The 22278-nt window shown below is 24.6% G+C and overlaps 2 protein-coding genes across 13 annotated transcripts; one reads left to right on the forward strand and one right to left on the reverse strand.

Moving 5' to 3' along the window:
* The first annotated feature begins 230 nt into the window (after positions 1-230).
* On the forward strand, positions 231-5364 carry LOC122536335. Its single transcript, XM_043668638.1, has 4 exons — positions 231-407; positions 2043-2288; positions 2614-2756; positions 5080-5364. The coding sequence occupies exons 1-4, from the start codon at positions 330-332 to the stop codon at positions 5168-5170; spliced, it is 558 nt and encodes a 185-aa protein (XP_043524573.1). The 5' UTR covers positions 231-329; the 3' UTR covers positions 5171-5364.
* A 1320-nt stretch (positions 5365-6684) lies between these two features.
* LOC122536278 lies at positions 6685-17828 on the reverse strand. Of its 12 annotated transcripts, none has more exons than XM_043668559.1 (8): positions 17561-17828; positions 16854-16972; positions 14620-14788; positions 13088-13237; positions 12250-12447; positions 10940-11326; positions 8803-9087; positions 6685-8088 (listed from the first exon to the last, which is right to left on the reverse strand). In XM_043668559.1, exons 4-8 carry the CDS (start codon positions 13169-13171, stop codon positions 7975-7977), a joined length of 1068 nt encoding a protein of 355 aa, XP_043524494.1. In that variant the 5' UTR covers positions 13172-13237; positions 14620-14788; positions 16854-16972; positions 17561-17828; the 3' UTR covers positions 6685-7974. The 12 variants fall into 12 exon arrangements, with proteins under 12 accessions (XP_043524494.1, XP_043524478.1, XP_043524469.1 ...); XM_043668543.1 differs by lacking the exon at positions 16854-16972 and adding an exon at positions 17388-17481; XM_043668534.1 differs by having other exon boundaries at positions 17388-17828.
* Positions 17829-22278: the final 4450 nt, after the last annotated feature.

The following is a 22278-nucleotide window of genomic DNA, read 5'->3' on the forward strand; positions in this document are numbered from 1 at the left end:
CAAATATCATTATATTTGTTAAGAAGACTGATGTGTTTTTTGGTCCACTGAAATGTTTAATGAAGTTTTCCTCGCACTTTTTCTAATAAATTTACGTGATAAATACCACTATGGAGGGACAAAGTAAGATTTGTGAAAGTATACATAAAACAGTATTTACAGCAATTAAATCTTGTACATGTAAGTCAGAATAGTCCTTGCTCGAGTTATATACTACAGGACTTTCTCTCCCTCCGTGTGACATAATCTTTTGAGCAGTTGGAGAGTCGGAACTGGACGGCACATTGAAAACTGGACTAGTTTCGTTTATTATTACGTACAGTACAGACATGTCAAGAGTCTGTTGTAACTTTACTATACTTCTATTGGCCATTCTTTTGGCAATAACATACACCACCTCTTTACAAGTAAGAATTATTATCTTTTTATTGACTTGTTTTTTTATTTAAATCGTTAAAATTACATAATTGAGAAATATACATAACAATAAGATATAAATATAACATAAAAGATAAATTTTTAATTATATATAAGATATATAATAGTATTTACATATTAAAACAATAGTATCATACATCAATAGTAATTTGGAAATGTTAATTTGTTTATGAATTTTTATTTTCGAAAAATCCAAATTTGTTTAATTTTATATATATTATAATGTAAATATGTTGCTGAAAATTATAGTCTGAAAAGTACAGGCAGAATAAATAGATATTTACATTTGAACTATTATCGCAAAATTCATTATTATATCAAGCAGATATAATTAGTGATTATTACTGAAATTCTTAATTCATAAATAAATATAAAATATTCAATGTTTAATTTTTTAAAAACCTATAAATGCAAAGTACTTAAATATATAAAGAATGGTAGTTTCGGGGGGATTATAACGTGACTTAATTATTTTTATTCTATACATGAATGCATAGAGATCATATTATAATGGTAGAAGTTTTTCCGTTTCCAAATGAAATCATACAATTTTTAACAAATTAATCGATGTAGCTCATTATGTTTTACAAAATTGTATTATACTATTAATAAAGTAATAAAAAATCATTAGTTTAAGATATATTTTAATTTTAATATTTTAAACCGGTGAAAGATCATATCATATTGTAAGAAAGATAAAAATAATATAATAATATATACAATAAAATATTTTTGAATAATAAGAATTAAAAATTATACAATTTCATTTAACAAATGTATATTATTTTTATATGATCTCTACGCGTTTATCTGTAAAAAAAATAATTACAGATTCATTCCTGTTCGTTTCTTATCTAAAGAAATATTTTCTATATAATGGGTAGTTTATTAATAATTGTATTTATAGATTAAAATTGGATACTTTGTATAGTACAACCATATCTTTGTCTTTTTTTCTCATTCTCTTTGCTTAATATCCATAACAAAGCAATTTTTAATTTTGTTTTTATTAAGTAAATGATAAAATGTTATGATTAAAATGCGGATTTTATACATTTCAAAGTTTTTATGAGCATTATTAAAAAAATATTTAAAAAAAATTGTTTTACTATTTACTACTATTATTTTTTTACTACTACTATTATAATATAATAGTAGTAGTAAAAAAAGATATATTTTATATTATATAGATATTATATTGAAATATATAGATATTTTATATTTGTATTTAATACATGTAATGTGTATACAATTATATATTATATGTAATGTGTATACATTTTTGCAACTTCCAATTTTCCACAAATATATAAAATTCGCATTTTAATTAATATTGCTAAATAAAAAGAAGATATTTTTCATATGAAACTGTTATTGAAATATACATATAACTGATTTTTAGTATCATTGATATTTGAAATTCTTATATACAGTATTATATAACATACGTATATTATATATTTTCATATTTATTATATATTTTATATTTATTCTATAAGAAATAATTAACAAATTATTATATATTTCATATTTATTCTATAAATAATTAACAAATAAGCACAATGAATTATTTTTATAGTAATGCTGTTATACTTTATGTTTAGCATCCAATAGTGGTTGAAGATTATGATTACAATGAACATCAAAATTTCCAACCAATAGTAAAATTTGATAAACCGATTGTCGTAAAGGCCATTGAAAAGTCAGAAAAGCAACAAGATTTTAGTAAAATTCCTGGAATTCCCGGTGTAGATTTTCCCCTATATCATACCGTACCTCCAACAAGTTTTTCTTGTGCACACGTTCCATTCGTACCAGGAATGTACGCGAATGTGGAAACCGGTTGTCAGGTAATCTACTTAATTGTATAAATTGTATAAAGACAATAAAGAACAAAGACTAATATTAATATTAAACAAATAAAAGAATAATATTAATATTAAGTTTACAACAGGTAGAGCTTAAATTAATATTCAAGCTAAACAATATTATTTGGAAAAATTATAATTTCCTTCAAAATTTTTTCCAAACTTATTACAATAGTATTAACTTTTTGTTTTACATTTTAATTGTATAATAAAATTGTCTCTTTTTGAATAAATTAAAGTATCTTTATTTGGTAATACGCATAATATGTTATATAGTTTGATAAATAAGATTTACTTATGTTTTCAGGCATATCACATTTGTCATGATGGTCGCGAAGGTCATCAAGGTGCATCTTTTCTCTGTACTAATGGAACTCTTTTCAATCAACAAGAATTTGCTTGTGATTGGTGGTATAATGTAAATTGTGCAGATGCGCCATATTTATATAGGTATAATTAATATTTATTTTAATAAATATAATACATAATTTAACATTTAATTTAATTAAACTTTACATTAGGGCTTTCTAACTTTTTTATCTATTTTTGATAGATAGTATTTGACTAATAAAATGTTTCAAGTTTAAGAAATTACTGGGTTAAAAGTTATGTCTGTAAAATATATAAATATTTTATGACATATTTATAATCTCTTATTTAAAGAAATATGATATTTGATCGAATTAACTTTTAAACTTATAAAGAAAATTTCATGTTCATCTCTATTTTTAGCATACCAAATGTAATAATATCAGTAAAAAGAATATTCTAATATAATGAAATTGTTAATGAAATAATTGTAAAAAGTTACTGAATTATTGATTACTTTCAAATATTAATAATCATAAAAAAATAGATGAAAAGTATCAAAAAGTAAAAACTATTCGAACTAAAAAATTCTCAAAATATAAAAATTTATATAACTTTTAGTAGTTTTAATAAAAATAGAATTAGAATAAAGGAAACTTTTGGGTTTATATAAATACCAGAGTGTAAATTTGGTATTTCACATAAAAAATCTTTCGTCAACCGTTAGTATCGTGATTTTTTTTATTTTACCTAAAAATTTCTATTAATATATGTCCGTTATATTTCATAAAAGAATAAGCAAAAAATAGTGTAATAATTTTTTTATGTAAATGAAAAGTATAACATTAATGTTACCAGCTATCAATGCTCGATTGTGCTTAATATTACATTAGTGTTGAATAGATTAGTATATTTGTAAATTATCATATTCACAGTGTAAGGGAGAGAAAAAAAATTAAAAATGGCAGTTAAAATAAAATTTTTAAACGTTTTAGATTTTTCACACAAAAAAGGCAGGCCAAAATTATACGAAAATATCCCAGTTCCATTATAAACCATCATTAGCAATAACAGAAAAAAAAGGATATTAAGGATTCACTATCCTACATCCCACTAATTTACCAGAAATATTTTAAATCACTCAAGACTTAAAATCCCATTTCCGAAGGAGAAGAAAATCGGAAATGATAAAAATTAATTACTTAAAAACATAATGATAAAATAAGAATTAATAGATTTGATTTAAATTTCTTTTTATAATAAAATTCGTTGTTTTTTATTGTTGTAAGTCAGTTGTAAGTTAAATTTGAAAATGGTCTAAGTCATTTCAAATTTGAAAAATCATATTTCCTTATAAACTACACACAAAATTTCACAGTCATAATAAATTCTTATCTTACAAGATCAAATATTTCTTGAAAAATTTTATTTCACAGTACAAAAATATTTTTTAATTTATTCAAATTCAAACCTTTAAATAAACGAAAAATATTCGACTTAGATTATTTTCATTATCACCAACACATATCATTATATTAAGAGTTAATTGTCAAATAAATCATGCAAACATTATAACAAAGTATCAATGTAATGAAGTATTATATTCTTACATTGTTTACACTTAATGAAGGATTATTTTTAAAATTTTATTTATAAAGTTTTAAAAATATTTTATCTAATCTAGAGTGTAAGATAGGTATTTAATTATAGTTTTAGAATAATTAAGATAGTATTTTTTGCTAAAGGAAAAAAAGATAGAGAAAGATAATAGAAATATTTTCACGAAACATTCCTATAAAATTCAAGATTTCTTGAGTTTATAATATTTGCTAGAAGAGTAATAAGAAACTCCAAATTCTTCATTAATCTTAAAAATCTTTTGATCATAAATAAAATTAACACAAATGGAAATGTTTATAAAAACTTAAAAATAGTAAGAAAGTTATGTTTTTATCTTAAATCTATTTAAAACTAATTACTGTCAACATCTTAACAACTATAGTAAGATTTAAAGATATTGTATAATTGATTACTATTTTTATTATATTTTAATATATGTTTATATATAATTATATTTTAATTTTTATTATATATATATATATATATATATATACTGTGATAATTAGTATGTATTAGTATGTATTTATTATATGCATGCATATATATATTAGGTTCAAACACTGAATGAGCAAAGAAATGATCAGAATTCTGGTTAAAATTCTGTGAAAGTCTCTTTTCTTCGAAGATATATATATAGTCTTGACAAGTGTTGATTAAATAAATTAAAAATTTCTTGTCTCAAAAATTTAAATATTTCAGTTTTAAATATAATAATTAATCACTATTAATGAATCTTATATAATAGTAACTTTATCATACTAAATGTAAATATTTAAATTTTTATTATTCACTTTTAATTTTTTTATTATTGAGTGCTTATATATTTTTATTTTATTTGCTTTAGGTTAAATTTAGACCCATTGAAGAATCCTTATATACCAAAGAAGAAACAGGAAATAATTCGGAAGCAAAATATGAGAATCATTGTGTATTGAAATTTGTAATCTATATCCTAAATATAGATTAGGAAGTGCCAGTTATACAAATTTAAATTACTGAAACGCTGCGAAATGTTTTACTGCTTGTAAAAGTTGTTTCTCATAAATGTGTTTATACTTACAAAACATTTTCTTATATTTTACTATAGGGAAGATTCTTTTTTATGCAAAATGTTCTGTATTTAAAAAAAAAAAAAAAAAAATAAAGGAAGGAAAAAATTGGGGTATATGCTATTAAAATATTAGGTGATTGCATTAATTCCCACTGTTTGACTATGGATGATTGTAATTGCGTATTGTGTGATTTCTGTGAATTGTAATCGTTATCTCTCACCTCTGTCATGTTTTTTCGCAGGCATACACATATCAGCAGCCAGCCCTGTGTATATACAAGTGCTTATTTAAAACAGAAACTGTTGACGCCTTGACGCCTTTCTTTCGATATATACTCACACACTATTGTCACTTGAAAAAAGTGCAGTTGAAGCTCATCGAATTCTTGAGAATACTTATGGTACTTTGCACCATCGGAAATAGTGTGTAGAAATTGGTTTCAAAGATTTAGGAACGGTGATTATGACATTCACGATAAACAATGTTTAGGTCAACCGAAAAAATTTGATGATGAACAACTCAAAGTTTTATTGAAAGAAAACTCAGCTCAAACAACAATCAAAAAATTGGCTGAACAATTTGAAATCGATAAATCGACATTCCCACGTCGTTTACGTATATACAATAGGCAAGATTCAAAAAGAAGGAAAATGGGTACCACATGAATTGACCAAAAATACCATTGCTAATCATTTAAAACATATAGATATCTTTGCTTGTATCACGACCAAAGTTATCTGTCTCTTCTGAGAAGGTTCCTGAAATAACACCCTGTATTATTCTCCAGATCTTGCACCGAGCGATTACCATTTTTTTCGGTCGATGCAACATGGTCTGGAAAATACCCATTTCCGAAATTACAAAGAAGTAAAAAGTTGGGTTGATGAGTGGATTGATTCAAAAAACAGACAATTCTTCCGAAGCGGAATTTTCTTGTCCCGAGAATTAAAAAAAAATATATTGTTCTTTTAATAATTGATGTGTTTTGCTGATATAATGATTTATATTTTAAGAGTCAATGTAAAGGCATCGAATTAATTTCTAATATAATCATTCGCATTTCACGGTCGATTAAGGTCCTTAATGTAGACGAGCGCTTTACGGTAAATTTGCCGTCGCGGTAATTTGCCACCGAGTTCAAGCGGTTTACATTACGTACATAATTGTATTTTTACATTTGTTTTCGCATCTAAAAAGTATTGCGTCCAAATTACTGTAAACCGCAGTTGCGGTGGCGAATTTGCCGCAAACCGCTCGTCTGTATCATTCCTGATGCCTTTTTGTGTTCCGTATTGAAGTTTTTAAAAAAAATAATACAAAGTGTATCAGAGAAAGAAAAAAAAAAAAAAAAAAGTAGAAATAAAAATAAATGTTTCCAAACATATTTTCTTGTAAATTTTTTATTATTATTTCTAGATGATGTAATTGAACTCATCTCGATATAGATTACGACATTGCAAAAATATGAATGGCAATATACAGTGATTATGTGAGTCACATAAAACAAGCATTTAAATATATCTTGATTGCTGTTGGAGATAGGGAAAAAAGATATTCACGCGCGGTTCGTTGATTTATTAAGATGCATTAAAATCAGACGAAGAACGTAATTTTATATGATACAGTGCATGTATTAGCAAAATATACTGCCACAGAGTGATGAACCATTCTTAGCTCAGAATATTAGCTCGGTGTCAATTTTAATATTGCTAAGCCAGTAATACTTTTTCTTCAACTTTTTGTTTATAGAGGGCAAAATTCATTAGTTAGTCATCTTTTTTCTACGATAAAACAAAATATAGGGAAATGTATTGCGGCGACATCAGGAAGATCTTCTGTGATAATTTTTGTATAGCAGTTCTTCAATATTTCTTCTGTGACAACCCTGTAGCTGTCATCATTTGCGACTCTTGAATTCATAAATATTAATAGAATAAGTTTTCAGAAATGATTAAGTGTTATTCCTTTAGAAGGCTGCTTACTACGTGTTGATTATCAAGTTCGTTCGACTTGAACGCAATGTTACTCTCATTGTCAGACTATATCTCATTGTAGACTCTACAATCCTGGACCAATGAAAAATTGTGGAAGACTGTCTCGTCTCCATCGGTCAATTTTGTTTAAATATTTTCAAGAATTCCGCCTGAAAGGATGTCAGGGGATATAACAATGAATGCTATTGGATACACTTCGGATAATCCGATTCTCCAGCTTTACTGAACCAGCAAAACATTAGTCTTCTTGCTGGATTTCTCTTCAAAAATAGCGTGAGATCTCGATCGTGCCATTGCATCAAACTAAAATTACATAATCACTATTCTTCTATACGTAGTTAATTTTTTTTATAAATGTTAGTAACTTTTTTTAAAAGTCAATTTCATATTTTAACGAAGACACATGTTCTCTATCTGTAATAACACTGTCGACATCAGCATGTGTGCGTTACGATAACAAATACTTTAGTTTCATTTTTTTTTTTTTTAGCATTAATGGCAACCGAAACATTTACATATTATGTGACTCATCCCTGTCATTATTATTGAAATGCTATTGAAGATTATCTCAAAAGAACTGTCATACTAGTAAAACAGTGATTTATAATATAGATTTAAGATATTATTATTAGCAATTTTAAATTATTTATATTTATTATTATTTAAAATTTATTATTTAAAATTCCAGTAGAATTATTTACATTGTACTGTATTCCACCATTCACAACGTTTCTTTACGTTGCTAAATGCTGTGCCCGAAGGACAAAGTGATGAAGTTTTCGACCAACCAGAGCAATCGTGGAAAACCTACAAATAAGGAATTATATGAAAATTATATAAATGTATAAGATGTTCAGCTCTACACTGATTTAAAAGTATAGAAAATATTCGTACATTCAATGAAAAATTGTCGATACCTCAAACTCTTACAACTTTGTGAAAACAAATTTTTCATAAAAATATTTAAATTTGAAAAATATTCGAAAAGAAAAATATTTTTAATTACTCTCGTTGAAATGACGAAAAATATTTTTGAACTTAATATTATAAACGTACTCAGATAGATTCTTATACGATAGGAATTTTTCACCGATTGTGTGAATACTATACCGAACAAAATTATTGTCGATATTTTAAACTTTAAACTATTATAGCTTCGTGAGAAAACTTGAATTTTATTATTCATTTTAAAGTATGACTTTAGTTTGACAATATTGAATTCATTTTTTCCCAAAGATATTTTTATATCATTTCAAAGAGAGTAAATAAAGATATTTTTTCTTTCGAAAATTTTTCAAATTCTTTTTCATAAAAATATGAAAAACTGTTTTTAATTGAACCAACTCATGCTCTTAAAGATTAAAGATGCACTTTACGTCAATACCGTCAATAAAAATTTGCGATCTTTTTTTCACGAAATTATAAGATGTTAAAATATTAACAATTTTTCATTGAATGATGAGCATTTTAAGCTGCATGGAAAATTGTTAAAAGGAAGAGCACGATAAAACGTGTGCTCACTTGACAGTTAGTTTCAACATCAGCAAACATGCCTCTTCTACCATTGCACATGAAACCAGTTTCTGGTATCCTGGTGAGATTCGTGTAGCGAGAAATTATATCGTCAGCGTTCAATTTTACATTTTGATACGATATTGCTTTTGGATTTATTTCAATGTCTTTCTGTAATTCCTGTTTTCGTATATAAGGAGAAAAATTTTGGCCCCTGTTTACAGGATAAGATTCGACGTGTCTCGAAGATCGTTCGTGAAACTTATTCAAAAATCCCTGATAATCAGCTATGATCTGCAAATAAATCAGATTTTTATATATTTTCATGATACAAATGTTGCGTTATGTTACCCATGTTAGTATCTTGAAGCAAATGATGAACACATAAATGATCGATTTGTAACTTTTTTTGTTCTTGGAAAATACAAAGATACATCTTTTGTCTAATGATTTATAATTTTAAGTATTTATTTTTAAATCTTACTTCGAGCAAATTAAATCTATTTTATATTCTTCAAAGAATTGTTGAGCATTATTCTTTTGTACGTAAATTTTTCAATATATGAAATAAATATTTATTTATATTAAATTTCTATATTCAATACGTGTATTTATATGAAATTTTATTTATATGAAAATCAACATAAAAATTGTTTATTTTCAATATATTAGAAATAATTTTTACTTTACTATATAATCATTGATGTGAACATAAGAAAAAATGTAATTTACATGTAGAGTGTTTTATTTTTATCCCGCCAAATGTGTTCTATGGTTAATATTTAAAAAAAATGTTATGTGAACATAGAGTTACAATTGCATTATTATAAAGTTATATAATAAAAGCACTAAAATTACAAATGATTGATTTTTCATTTAATTCTGCATGAAAATGTTGACAATATTTCATCAGAGAGATTGTGTTTATTATTAACGTCATTATATACCATTATTACTATACACATATTACTATACGTTACAAAATGTAATTAGTATCAATACTGATAGCTATCAATTAATCGAAAAAAAAAAAATGTATCTTTAATATTTTTAATAAAGCATTTGCATTTTTATGATTTTCTAATATTTACATTTTTTAATTGTGGATTATTATAATATAGATATTTTTTAATTATAAAATATTCCGACACTGTTCGACGTGATGAAAATGGAACACACTCTGTATGTATTAAATTTTCTGATCTGTAATTAAAATAAAAATGCATATATGTAGAATGAGTAGATATTTAAGCGTAACTGTGATATACTATGATGGAGAAAGTTACGTAAAGGAGAATTATACATATCGGAATAAGCAATACGTGAGTGAGAGTAACGTGACTTAACTGTTGCTGTGAAAGATGCTCACGAGATTCTTCGCGAGATGAAATCTGTTAAGAAAGGAAAAGGCGTAAATAGTGTGTTATTGGTGCTTCGCTTGTAATTTGCATACCGCAGGTGCAAGTGAGCGTGCAGTAGCGAATGTATTCCCGAGTACGGTTTCATTCGCGTTTCGAATCCAAGATGATTAGATGACCTATCTTCTTGCAGCAGGAAATCTTAGACAATTGCGGTTTGTTTTAACGAAGTAGGTAAACTGGAATCTCATGTGTCGATATATATTTTTTTTCCACAGATCGTGATATGATTTTTTTCTATCACACACACATACAAATCTTATATATAGATCAAATAATTATTGTTACTTTTACTCATTCATCGCACGATGATCAACTTTAACCCATCATTTTTTAACGTGAACTTAATCGTTTATTGAATCTCACAAGAAAATAATGTGAAACTTTTGTAAATTTGAATTTTTCAAAAATGTTTGACGCAGCATTTTTATTGCTCGCATAAAATGTGAAGATGTTAGCAAACTCTACATTAGATAATCACTATTATTTCTACTATTCATTGTACGTGTTTTAACTTATTATTTTTAACACGAACTTAATCGTTTATTGAATCATGCTAGAAAATAATATTTTCTATAAATTTGGACTTTTCAAAAATGTTTGACAACGGCAAGCATTTGTAATTCTACATGTCACCCATCTTTATTCACTACTTACAAATGTCTTTATGAATCATTTGCAAATAGAGTATACTACTAAATACTCGATTCGATATATTGAATATATACCTGATGAGAATTGAAAAGTGCTATATTGTCGACAATGTAATCATCGAATGGCTCATAAATTGAATCCCAATCGTAGCGGATGTTCCAGGTTGGTACAAAAGTTTCTTGTAATAAATTGACATTATCAGGAAATACTAAAGATGTTACGATAGGTTTGTAAATTCCAGGTTTCGACGGTGGTACTATTGGTATAAATTGTCTGAAATTCGTGTAGGTTTGTGATTTCGAGAAATCTTGATGCTTGTTAAAGTAATTGTTCTTGTGCTTATGACCATTGTATCGCGAATACGGTGCGCGAATGACATAAGTTGTGTCAATTGCTTTTGCACGATTGTAATGAAATCTGCCTTCGGGTGGAATATATCGTCCATCTGGCGTTAGGTACACCTTTAAAGGCAAAATAACGCAATTAATTTTCGCTTATGTTAATTATATAGTTAAATCAAACTGTTATCAAAAAGAATCAATGAAGTGGACAAATATGATATAGGTAATTAGGTAATAGATAAAAATATGTTGATACGGAAACAGAATGGATTTTTATTTAAGTTCATATCATAAATTCAAATTTGTTAATACAATTACTGCAATGTTTGTTCATAATTTGAAAAATACAATGCCTTTAAAGTATTTTCACCAATATATAACATACTTTGATTCTTCAATGTTTCTATTTCTTTATTATTTATGAAATATGAAATACATTTACTTTTACATGTGAGATTGTATGGAATAATCGATTTTTTTTTGCTTCAACCACAAAAATTTCTATCGATGCATTTTTGTTCATATTTGATCAACTAGATTGTGTTCAATGTTACATTAATCTTACATGAGTTATTATATTCATAATTAAATTATTGTATTTACAATAATTTTTATTATACAATATAAGAGAGAAAATTAATTGCAGTTAAAATAATATTATCTTTTATTGAAAATTAACTTTTAACATTTTTGGAAATCTTTAAAAGCAGCTTTAAAATATTTTTTAATCGAAATGAAACGAAAAATTTTGCGAATTTAGTGAAAAAAAATATCAATTGTAATTCATAAAAAAAAATGTACAATGACTTCAATTCGTATAATACTAGTAATATTAAAGGTTTAAAATGTAATAATGATATACTAGATATTTTACGTATGCAAAAAATATTCATGTTATTTAATATATCAATTATATTCAATATATCATTATTATCAGTTTATTTAATATATCAATTTAATATATTAAAAATTGTTTAACATATCGAAAATATTATTATAGTTATTTAGAAAATGTTTGATCTACTTTATTTTCTTATACATACCTGTATTACTTCTGGCATGTTTTGAACATGTTGAGTGTGTTTATGTACATTTCGAGCATCTAGGACTATCCCATCAGGTACTGTAATGCCTTCTTTGTTTAATCGATTTAACGCTAAACGATCAGTTTTAAAAGCTTCTTCTGGAATTTTACCTCCTAATGCTGGTAAAACTTGTTCTCTAAATATTTGTCGTTTTCGCTGTAATCATAAAAATTTGTCTGTTTTAATAGATATTAAAATGATAATTTTTAATTTTAAATAAATAATAAGAGGAGTTTGTGATTATTTAATGGAACAATACATCGCACACTTGCAACAAAAGTGACTTGAGAACGTAGTAACTCGAAAAAGTATGTTTTTTTAACAGAAAAAAAAAAAAAAATATTTGAACAAAATTAGAAATTATTTTGATAATCAGAAGAAACGACGCATAATTCAAAATAATATATTTTTCACTGTATCAGCACCTATTTGTTCATGACAATAATTAGAATAAAATTTATAAGAAGACTTATAGAATATAGCACGGTATCGCATGAATCAAAATGAACGACAAATAATAAAAATAAATGAATAATATTTTCGTAATTAGTCAAGAAGTTGTTTTTCAACATTCTCAATGATAATTTGAAAATCATATTTTTTAAGTTGCGTCGCAAGTGTGCGACAATATACGTTTTCAATATTTTGTAATTATTGATGTAATTATTTTTCTCTAATATCTAATATAAATATTAATGTTAATATATATTTGATTGTTAATTAATATATTAGTATTTGTTGCTGATTAATATTAGGGCTTGTAACAGAAAGTTAATCTTACATCACTGTATCTTACCTTTTCTGCGATAACGCATATCATTAAAAATACGATGATAAGTATTAAACGAAACCAATTTTCTTTTTCAATTATTGTCTTCATTCTAATGGAAATTTTTTGGTTGATTTTTCACATAATCAGAATTATCTTTTGAGTATATTCAATTTCCTAAAATATTTTTAAAGAGTATATTAGTTATAAAATTCTATTTATATCATTCATAACAATTATAGTTGAATTGTACTACAGTAAAAATAAAATGTTCCTTTTAATATTTTTAATATCTTAATATTTATATCTTTAATATCTTAATCTCTTATATATATGTTTTTATGATTTGTAAGAAATTACAATCTTTCCGAAACAGGCAAACTTTCATTTCAAATAATTTAGAAATTCTTTTATTATCAATATATTGTTATTTTGTTATTTTACAATGTTTTGTATAAAAAACAAAACATATTTTTTCATAAATATTTGCTATATTTATTGTTATTTGTTAGTATATATATAGTTTGTAGTATATATGTATATAATACTAATTTATAGTATATATCTATTATTTATAGTATATATATATATATATATATCACTAATTTATAGTATATATCTATGAATTGCTATATGTATTGCTATAATATGTACTACATTATTATTACATGTAAAATCTTCTTCATTAATATTGTGAATATGAAATATACAGTATATTATTAAATTTATTACAAACTTTATGATACATAAAAATAATAATCCCTATATTAAAAGATTATATATTTGTTGTCAATAGATAATGCTGATATTTATTATAAACTATGAAAAGATTAACGACATAATATAATATAATATAACAAATTCTTAAATTAATTTCTACAAAATAAAAATATGTTGATTTGTACAAACAAAAGAAAGGTACAAGAAACATGTACGTATATACTATAAGTTATTTTTTTTCCAAATGATAAATTATTCGTCTAAAAAAAAAAACATTACATTAAATCTTCAAATAATAAACAATATTTACAATGTGGTTTTCAATATTTCATCTCAAATTTAACTTTTTTAAATAAGCATATTTGTGTTAATAATCTTTTATTTAAAATTTTTTTATTGATTTTATTGTTAATAAAATTTTGATCCAAATATTTTAACTAAAAATATTGACAGCTTACCTCAGGTATTTAATTATTTATTCATTTAATTCCGCATTGTGTAACATATACATATAATAGGTATACTATAGAAATAACTAATTATACGCGTGTGTCAATTTTTATTTGCCATAAATATGCAAGAAATCGCCATAAATATTCTCCTATGTTTGTTTAGTACATATATAGTTTTCCAAATAACTAACGTACCGTTATAACGCGTGTGAAACATGTAACAAAACTCGCTCGTCTGCTTCGAGTCTTGTGTTATTCTATCCAGCAATCAACATCTTTCTATCTGGTACTTACTATGAGTACATCTGTGCTTTATGTAGTTTCATAGCCTTGTTCTAATTATGAAGAAAGATAAAAATATAAAATATGAAAATTAATCTTGCTCACCCATTCATTCAAAGAAGACTATTATTGGAGAACAGACAGAAGTAACTGTTTTAGCTACAAAAGAAAGTGATCCAGAAGAAAGTCAGGAAACTAAAATACTTTTGGTACTTTCCCTTATTCCTTGATTAGACTTGAAGAATCGTATTTTTATGCGTGGGAAGTAGATCAACTGAAACAAAAAAGGATGAAAGTTTCTTTTATAACGTATTCTTATCTTTTATCAATAATATCTTAAATAAAGTTAATACAGAAATATCTATTATATGTACCGATATATTTTATTAATGATGCATTTCATGTTTCTAATTAATTAATAGATATAATCCTTATAATCATGTCATGTGAAGCATGTAGACTATTATTTAACACTATAGATACTTTCTGATTTATCATTGGTTCTCCAGCTAATGTATTTACTGGCAAATCAAATAAACGATTACGATTACGAAACACAAAGTTCGAAAGCTTAAAGAAAGGTTTAAAATGTTAAAAAAATACCTAGTATTTAAATGAAAATAGAGTTGTGTCTTGAAATAAAAATTGGGTAATCAAAATAGAATGAAAAATTTCAAAGTTATAAAACAATGCACACTACTGATTATTGGTATTAATAATAAATCAGATATTATTCAATGGATTTCAATCGATGAAAATGATGATATTTTAAAAAAATAGAATTCTTTCTGTTTAGACATTGTTAAGTCTCATATTTTTTGAAACTTCAAAATTTGTATATGGAATGTAAAAATAGATTTAAAACCAATTAATTTCATGTTTGATTCTTTTTTGGTTGCTAGTTTGTACAAATTATCATTGTTTGTACAAATTATTATCATAGAAAATGTTACGATACGAATACTATTTAACAATACATACTAGAACCTCGATTATTAGAATGTTCTCCATTATCCGAACATTTTATCATCGGAATGTTCTATTCGATAGGATCTAAGCAATATAATTCTGTTGATTGAATTATGTAATTTAATTACATTGTGTTACATTAATATATTGAATTACATAACACAAACTTCTCAATTATTTCAATTGCTAATTATTATAATCGTGAGTAAAGTTGGATTGCTTTGTAATTGTAATTCATGGAGTAATTCAATTCTAATTTTATACAATTTCGCCGAACAATACATTTTGTATTTCGTGCATGTGTATGTGGCCTATATAGTACTTATTTCTTTAAATCACAATCATTGAAAGTAATCATTGAAATAACATCTTCTCACAATATTTTAGTGTAACATTTATGTTTTAAGCGATTGTAGGACTATAATAATATCATCAGAACAAAAACGGATAGTGTTATTTGAAATAAAATGTGAAACTATTGAGATGTGCAACAAACTTAGCACGAAAATAGGGCGTTGAAAAATCAACGATCAGTGCTATAAAAAATAAGGAACAAATAAATAAAAAATAACAAATAGTGGTATCTATACAATGACGAATTAGATAATGCGAAGTACAAAAGGAATTATCCGAAAATATTATTTGGAAATTCCATTATCCAAACAGATTTGTCTTCCAATTTTGACAAGGTCCTACTTGATGAATTTTCTTTATTCATTTGTAAATGTACCCATATTTCGTTAAGGTATATTCTATGCCTTATTTATAGAGAAAACGTTCAACTGGATGTATAATTTTTTATTTTCTGCTGAATTAGTGAAAGTTTTGCTTCAGTTTTGACGCTACTCAGATGGCGTAATCCTTTAATTAATTATGACATAGCTTCATTTATCAATGCTTGAAAGTAACTGTAACATGTATATGAATTGTTAAAGATATTCTCTTATTACAAGTACATCATAACAAGTACTTTCTATATTCTTAAATATTTTAGATATATTATTAACATTTATTATTATTATTATTATATTTCATTATAATTGAAGTTTTACTTTATTCATCAAAATCAAATAATGGATAATTTAATTATATCGAAAGAAGACATGAAAAGAAATATACAAAATACTATAATTAAATGAAAAATAAGTGCTTAAGAATGAGTTGGTATTTTGAATATTTGATAATGAAATAAATTTCAATCATAAGTGTTGTTTATTCTTCTTTTCATTTCTTTACGCTTCCTCGCGAAGTTAGCTTTGAAAAAACATTCTTCACTATAACTTTTTAATTATGCAAATTGGGAAAAAAATATTAAATTAATAAAATTTTCCATCTATGTTCTATTTAAAATTCTAAAATTTTTTACTTACTGAAGATTAATCGTTTCAAGCTACTAAATATATGAAGAATTCAAATCAAAAAATTTGCAATAGTTTTGGAGAAAATCACTTGTAACATCCTGTATATCTCATATTATTTGATAGTTTGTCTGTTGGATTTTTTAATGTTGATTTATCAAACATTTATAATTATAGCAAATACATATACATATTTATAATATTATTATTCACTCCTTTGTTTTATTACTTAATCGAAGAGATTATATTTAAATTTACGAAAATTGAGAAATAACATAATACTACATAGAATTCTCACTAAGTATATAATACAATATAAAAGGATAAAGGAAAACATGCTTTTATAAAACACAATTATTGATAAATGATATTAAATGTAACTGTAATTAAATATAACATGATATTAAAAAAAATTAAAATTTTGCCTTGAAAGTGAAGTAATCGATTCTAGAATTATAAATTAATTTAAATCATTTATTCATTCATTAGTATTAAAAAAAAAGAAAAAGTAATATTAGACAAATAAAAAAAAAAATTAATACGAACCATATATAAAACGGATCGGTATAATCTTAAAAATGCATTCACCGGGTATTTAATCTGATCTTTAAAGACTTTTCCACGAATACAGGAAACAGTTCTTTGAAAATTGAAAAAAATAATGTGCTTATTTAATCAGATATTATATTTTATAAACTATCTATTAAATAGACGCGTACACTATGACTTTTACAAACACTGCATCAGTTAAGACGAGGAAGCTGAATCGCGAAATCGAAGGGTTGTGAAGATGATACTGAACTCACTTCTAAGAGTTCACCTGATGATATACCTGAGAGAACTGAAACACGTGATTGGAGTTCAAAGTACTTTCACTACTAGACTATAATAGTTCTACAGCTTGTTTCTTTTCCTTCTCTTCTTCCTAATTCGCTTCTTTCTTATGCTCATGAATACAACAACCTGAAATGGGGATAATTGATGTTACGACGATGGATACCCTGGATCAATGATTGATCAATTAATTCTCCTCTTAAATAGATAATTTTAAAGCCAGTGCAGCAATAAGAGTAATTCACAATATACTAATTTCTACAATATTAAGCTAAATATAAATAGTATAATGTAAAAAGTTATATTATAATAGCAATATAATATTATTATAATATTGTTATATAATAAATAAATATAATACGATAGTTATAATAACATAACGATAGATTATTAAAGTAACTTGCTTATTTCTTCGAGAAAATATATAACAAATACATGAGAGAATACAAAATATAGAAAATGAACTACCAATACAAATATAAATATTTTATCATATTTTGATTAAATATAAATTTAGTAAATATGTTAAGTTCTATCTAATACTTGAAGCAAGTATTCATTATCTAATTATTCTAAAAATAATTATTACGACAATTTTTGTCATTGATTCATCATTAAAAGCATTAAAACAAAGCCATATTTATTTTTACACATCGCATGCCATAAATAAACAATGTTAAAGAAGGATGTGTATCATTGCATACTTATTCTCCTCTTACTTTGCTTTTCCCACGGTGTGACGACTTTTCTGTGAAAGGTATTCGCGGAAACTGATAGACAAATTTGATTTCATAATAATCGGTAATCATAAAGTAAGAAAGCAATTATTCAGAAAATCTGATTCAATTCATGTATGTAAATTTTATATATACTAGTGCCTTCATTAATTATTCTAAAACGATTTTTATAATAAATATTGAGCAAGCAATCGCACACTCAGAGATTAGTGATTTGTTATTGTTCTTCTGATCATGACTATTTAGTCATCGTATATATAAGTCATAAACGTGCAAATACGAACATTTTTTAAAATAAGAAGATTATTGTATCTATGTATATGTAGTAATACATGAAATAATTTCATATATGGAAATTTCATTCACATTGTAAAAAGAAACCGAAATTTTTTTGATTGTAAAACTTTAACATAATAACTTTAACATCTAATAACATCTTTGATATACTAGAAAAGTAACACTTGTCTTGAAATCGTGACCGTAATCCAAGCGACTTGTGATCTCTCAAACGTGAGATAGAATGTTATGAAATTCGATCATCTACAGTTTTTTTCTTTGAATTATTATGCTATCATATGTTTAGGTTTAAAATTTATTTTATGTTTCATATAAAAGTGATCTACTTACAAAAATTAACTTTTTCATTATTATTTTCATTATTCTTGTTGATATTTTAAAAAATATTAATTTCTTTATAATTATTTCCTATTTATAAATATACAGAAAATTATATTCAACTTAATTTGTTATTTTAAAATTAATTATACTTATATTTAATATTAATTATAAATAAAAAAGAATATAAAATACATATTCCTAAATACAAGTGTATAGATCTTCATGTATAATACTAATAATATATAACTTTCCTCATAGTCTGTAATTATATTGTAAAATCAGATAATAGATAAGTGGAGAAATGTTATTAAGGTGATTTGTACATTATTAACCACTTATTTGTCTACTTACAAATCGATTAACTCCACAAAATAATAAAACAAATAATAGGTAACAATACATTCTTTTTTGAATTTTTTTTTAAACTGAAACACATATATTACATATAAAAACACATATAATGTACAGGATGTTTCGAATTCAAGTATTACAATTCTAGGAACTTCTGTAAGACTGATAAATTAAGAAAAAATATCTTTCAGAAATTTGCTTGTTTTTGCCCTATTTTGGAGAAAATTGTGAAAACGAAACAAGAATGAGTATATCTTTAAAAAATTTTTTTTAGTTTATCTGTTCTCTATATATTCTCAAAATTTTTATATTTAAATTTAGGACACCGCAATTATACATATGTATTATACATGTTATACATATTATATGTCTAACAATATAGAAAATGTATAAAGTATATCCTTGAAATAATTACATTGGTTTCTGAAACAAATTATTTATTATTATACGGTCAAAATGATTTTTAATTTCACTTAATGTAAAATATTAATAGTCTAATTAATTACCACTTAATGAAGCCTAATTATTAAGGAAATTTATTTTAAATATATAAAAAGTTAAGCATTCAAATGCAGTAGTACTAAAATTTTAAGAAAATAAAAAGAAATATATTTAATTACTTTACTCTGTGAACGATTCACATATATATTGTCACATATATCATCACAATTAATAGATTGTAAAATGAGCGATTTTCGTTATCAATATCAGTAATGTTTTTATTTTATATAATTCAAGCAATGAATATATCTACAATTTCTCGCAACGGAATTAATCAAATATTGAAAACAATTTTAATACAAATATTGAAATATTATATATTTAAATATTGAATATTTTTCAACTTTTTTTCTTCTTAGAAGAAGAGAATGTTTGATGTATAATTATACACAATAAAAAATTTAAATAAATAATTTTAATGACTAAATAAAGTTATAACCAATGTATTGCAACTTAAAAATTTGGTCATTTTTAATGGTAATTTTATGAAGTTAACAAATAAAAAATAAGATGATTAAGAGTACATTAAGAGTATAATAGGAAAATATTCAAATTAAGTTATAGAGGAAAGAATTAACTTAAGTTAATAAAAAAGTGAATAAAAAATTTTGTTATCTATAAGTTTCATTTTTTAAATAATTATTGTAATTTATCATTACATAGAATTACACAAATTATGAAACAAGTTTGTTCGAGATTGAAATAAGCTTAATTTATGTTTTGGGAATATAAAAATATCCTAATAAGAATTGTGTATTATATTAAATCGCATCATAATGAAACTAGAAAGAAAACGAGCAATCAGCTGGAATATTGTAAACAATAAAATAGTCTTATGTAAAAAGACTTATGTTTGTATTCAAATTTTCATTAATTTATTATTATAACATGAAATTATTAAAAAAATGAATATTTGTGTAAAATGGTTAATTATCTTTGTTAAAGGAATAAAATATATTATTATTTATACATATAGCAAGTAGAATTTCCCAGTTACATTTGCAATATTTATAATTGATAGATTTATTACAATTTCATTTAATTATACTCTTAAAGTATCGAAATTTTCTAGATTTTCATTACAATATACTTTTCTTTATTTATAATTTTTGATTGTAGCTAGAGTGTAATGATTTTAGTCGCGTATTTAAGCACGTCTTACGCAAATAAAAGAAGAGCCAGAGTCTGATTTCTCATTCGTAGATTTCTCTTCCCTTCTCTAGCATATCAAGTTCATTCACCTACGTATGATCTCATTTTAAATCTGCACAGATTTTATAGTTTGATTTCTGACATATTTTCAAGGCCTGATAAAATATAAAGTATTAAGCAACAAACAATAAAAAAATTTTTAATATACTAATCCCTATTTTTTACCGGTTTCCACTGGTATTTTTAAAGATTAAGTATATTATTTTTTTTTATATTATAATGTTAATATATTGGAATAAAATCCCGAAAATCCTCGATCAACATGAAATTTTGAAGGAAAAAAGGAAGAACGCCAAATATGAAATTTTAGCTTTGATACTTATTAGTTCTTACGATACTAATAAACTCTTTCGGTAACACATTGAATTTTACCTATATACAAGTGTTATTGATACAATACACGTATTAAAACGATTACACCAATTATCGGCTAATTGCCAACCAATTGCCGGTGATTAGATCGTTGACAACTACTAGATTAAATAGAATATATGTATTTATGTTAGTCGCATCAGTCAATGAATTTTCGAAGAAAACGCGAACGACTCGTTCGCACCGCAACAAATGAAATATATTGAATTAAATATGGTTGCCAACTTTCTGGCAGATCAGACATCTACTAAGAAATTATAATGAATTTTGATCGTTGAGTTTGATTGTCAAAGTTGGTCGCCGGATTTTGGTTTCTCGTTGATTAAGTCGTCGGCAAGTTGACAATGTGTGAATCAGCATTGTACAATCATCATCAGTTGTCACTGTAGTAGTCATCGCCGTTAATTATCGAATGGTTGATAATGTAATTAATAACAATGTCATCAATATATTGAGTATTCATCCCTTTGAAATTTCGTTTTATTATCACCATGCTTAATAATTATAATTTATTTACATGTTTGCTTTCCGTTTTTGGATTGCGATTTAAATTTTGCTCTTCATGAGAAATTTGACAAATAATAATGAGATAATAAAATTCTATCAAAAAATGTAATTTCGATATATATTTAAATATATAGTATTGTTTTTAAATATATTTTTAACATATTTATTTTTGAAAAGATAAAATAGTTTAAAAGATATTTAAAAATTTTTTTAAAAGATAAAATAGTAACAGAAGCTTCAAGTGAAAATATCTTGCATATATTTTGGCAAAAGTTGAATATAAATTAATTTTGTCAGCACGAAGA

Source organism: Frieseomelitta varia, unplaced genomic scaffold, assembly GCF_011392965.1.
Source record: "Frieseomelitta varia isolate USP_RPSP 00005682 unplaced genomic scaffold, Fvar_1.2 scaffold_154, whole genome shotgun sequence".
Classification (NCBI taxonomy): Eukaryota; Metazoa; Arthropoda; class Insecta; order Hymenoptera; family Apidae; genus Frieseomelitta; species Frieseomelitta varia.

Bases quoted from the DNA above. Each gene is read 5' to 3' on its own strand.
- LOC122536335 (XM_043668638.1), top strand. From the start codon at position 330: ATGTCAAGAGTCTGTTGTAACTTTACTATACTTCTATTGGCCATTCTT. The intron at 408-2,042 runs GTAAGAATTATT...CTTTATGTTTAG, and splicing joins CATACACCACCTCTTTACAA to CATCCAATAGTGGTTGAAGA. The intron at 2,289-2,613 runs GTAATCTACTTA...TTATGTTTTCAG, and splicing joins ATGTGGAAACCGGTTGTCAG to GCATATCACATTTGTCATGA.
- LOC122536278 (XM_043668588.1), bottom strand. From the start codon at position 13,171: ATGAAGACAATAATTGAAAAAGAAAATTGGTTTCGTTTAATACTTATC. The intron at 12,448-13,087 runs GTAAGATACAGT...TTATGATTACAG, and splicing joins TATGCGTTATCGCAGAAAAG to CGAAAACGACAAATATTTAG. The intron at 8,089-8,802 runs GTGAGCACACGT...CCTTATTTGTAG, and splicing joins ATGTTGAAACTAACTGTCAA to GTTTTCCACGATTGCTCTGG.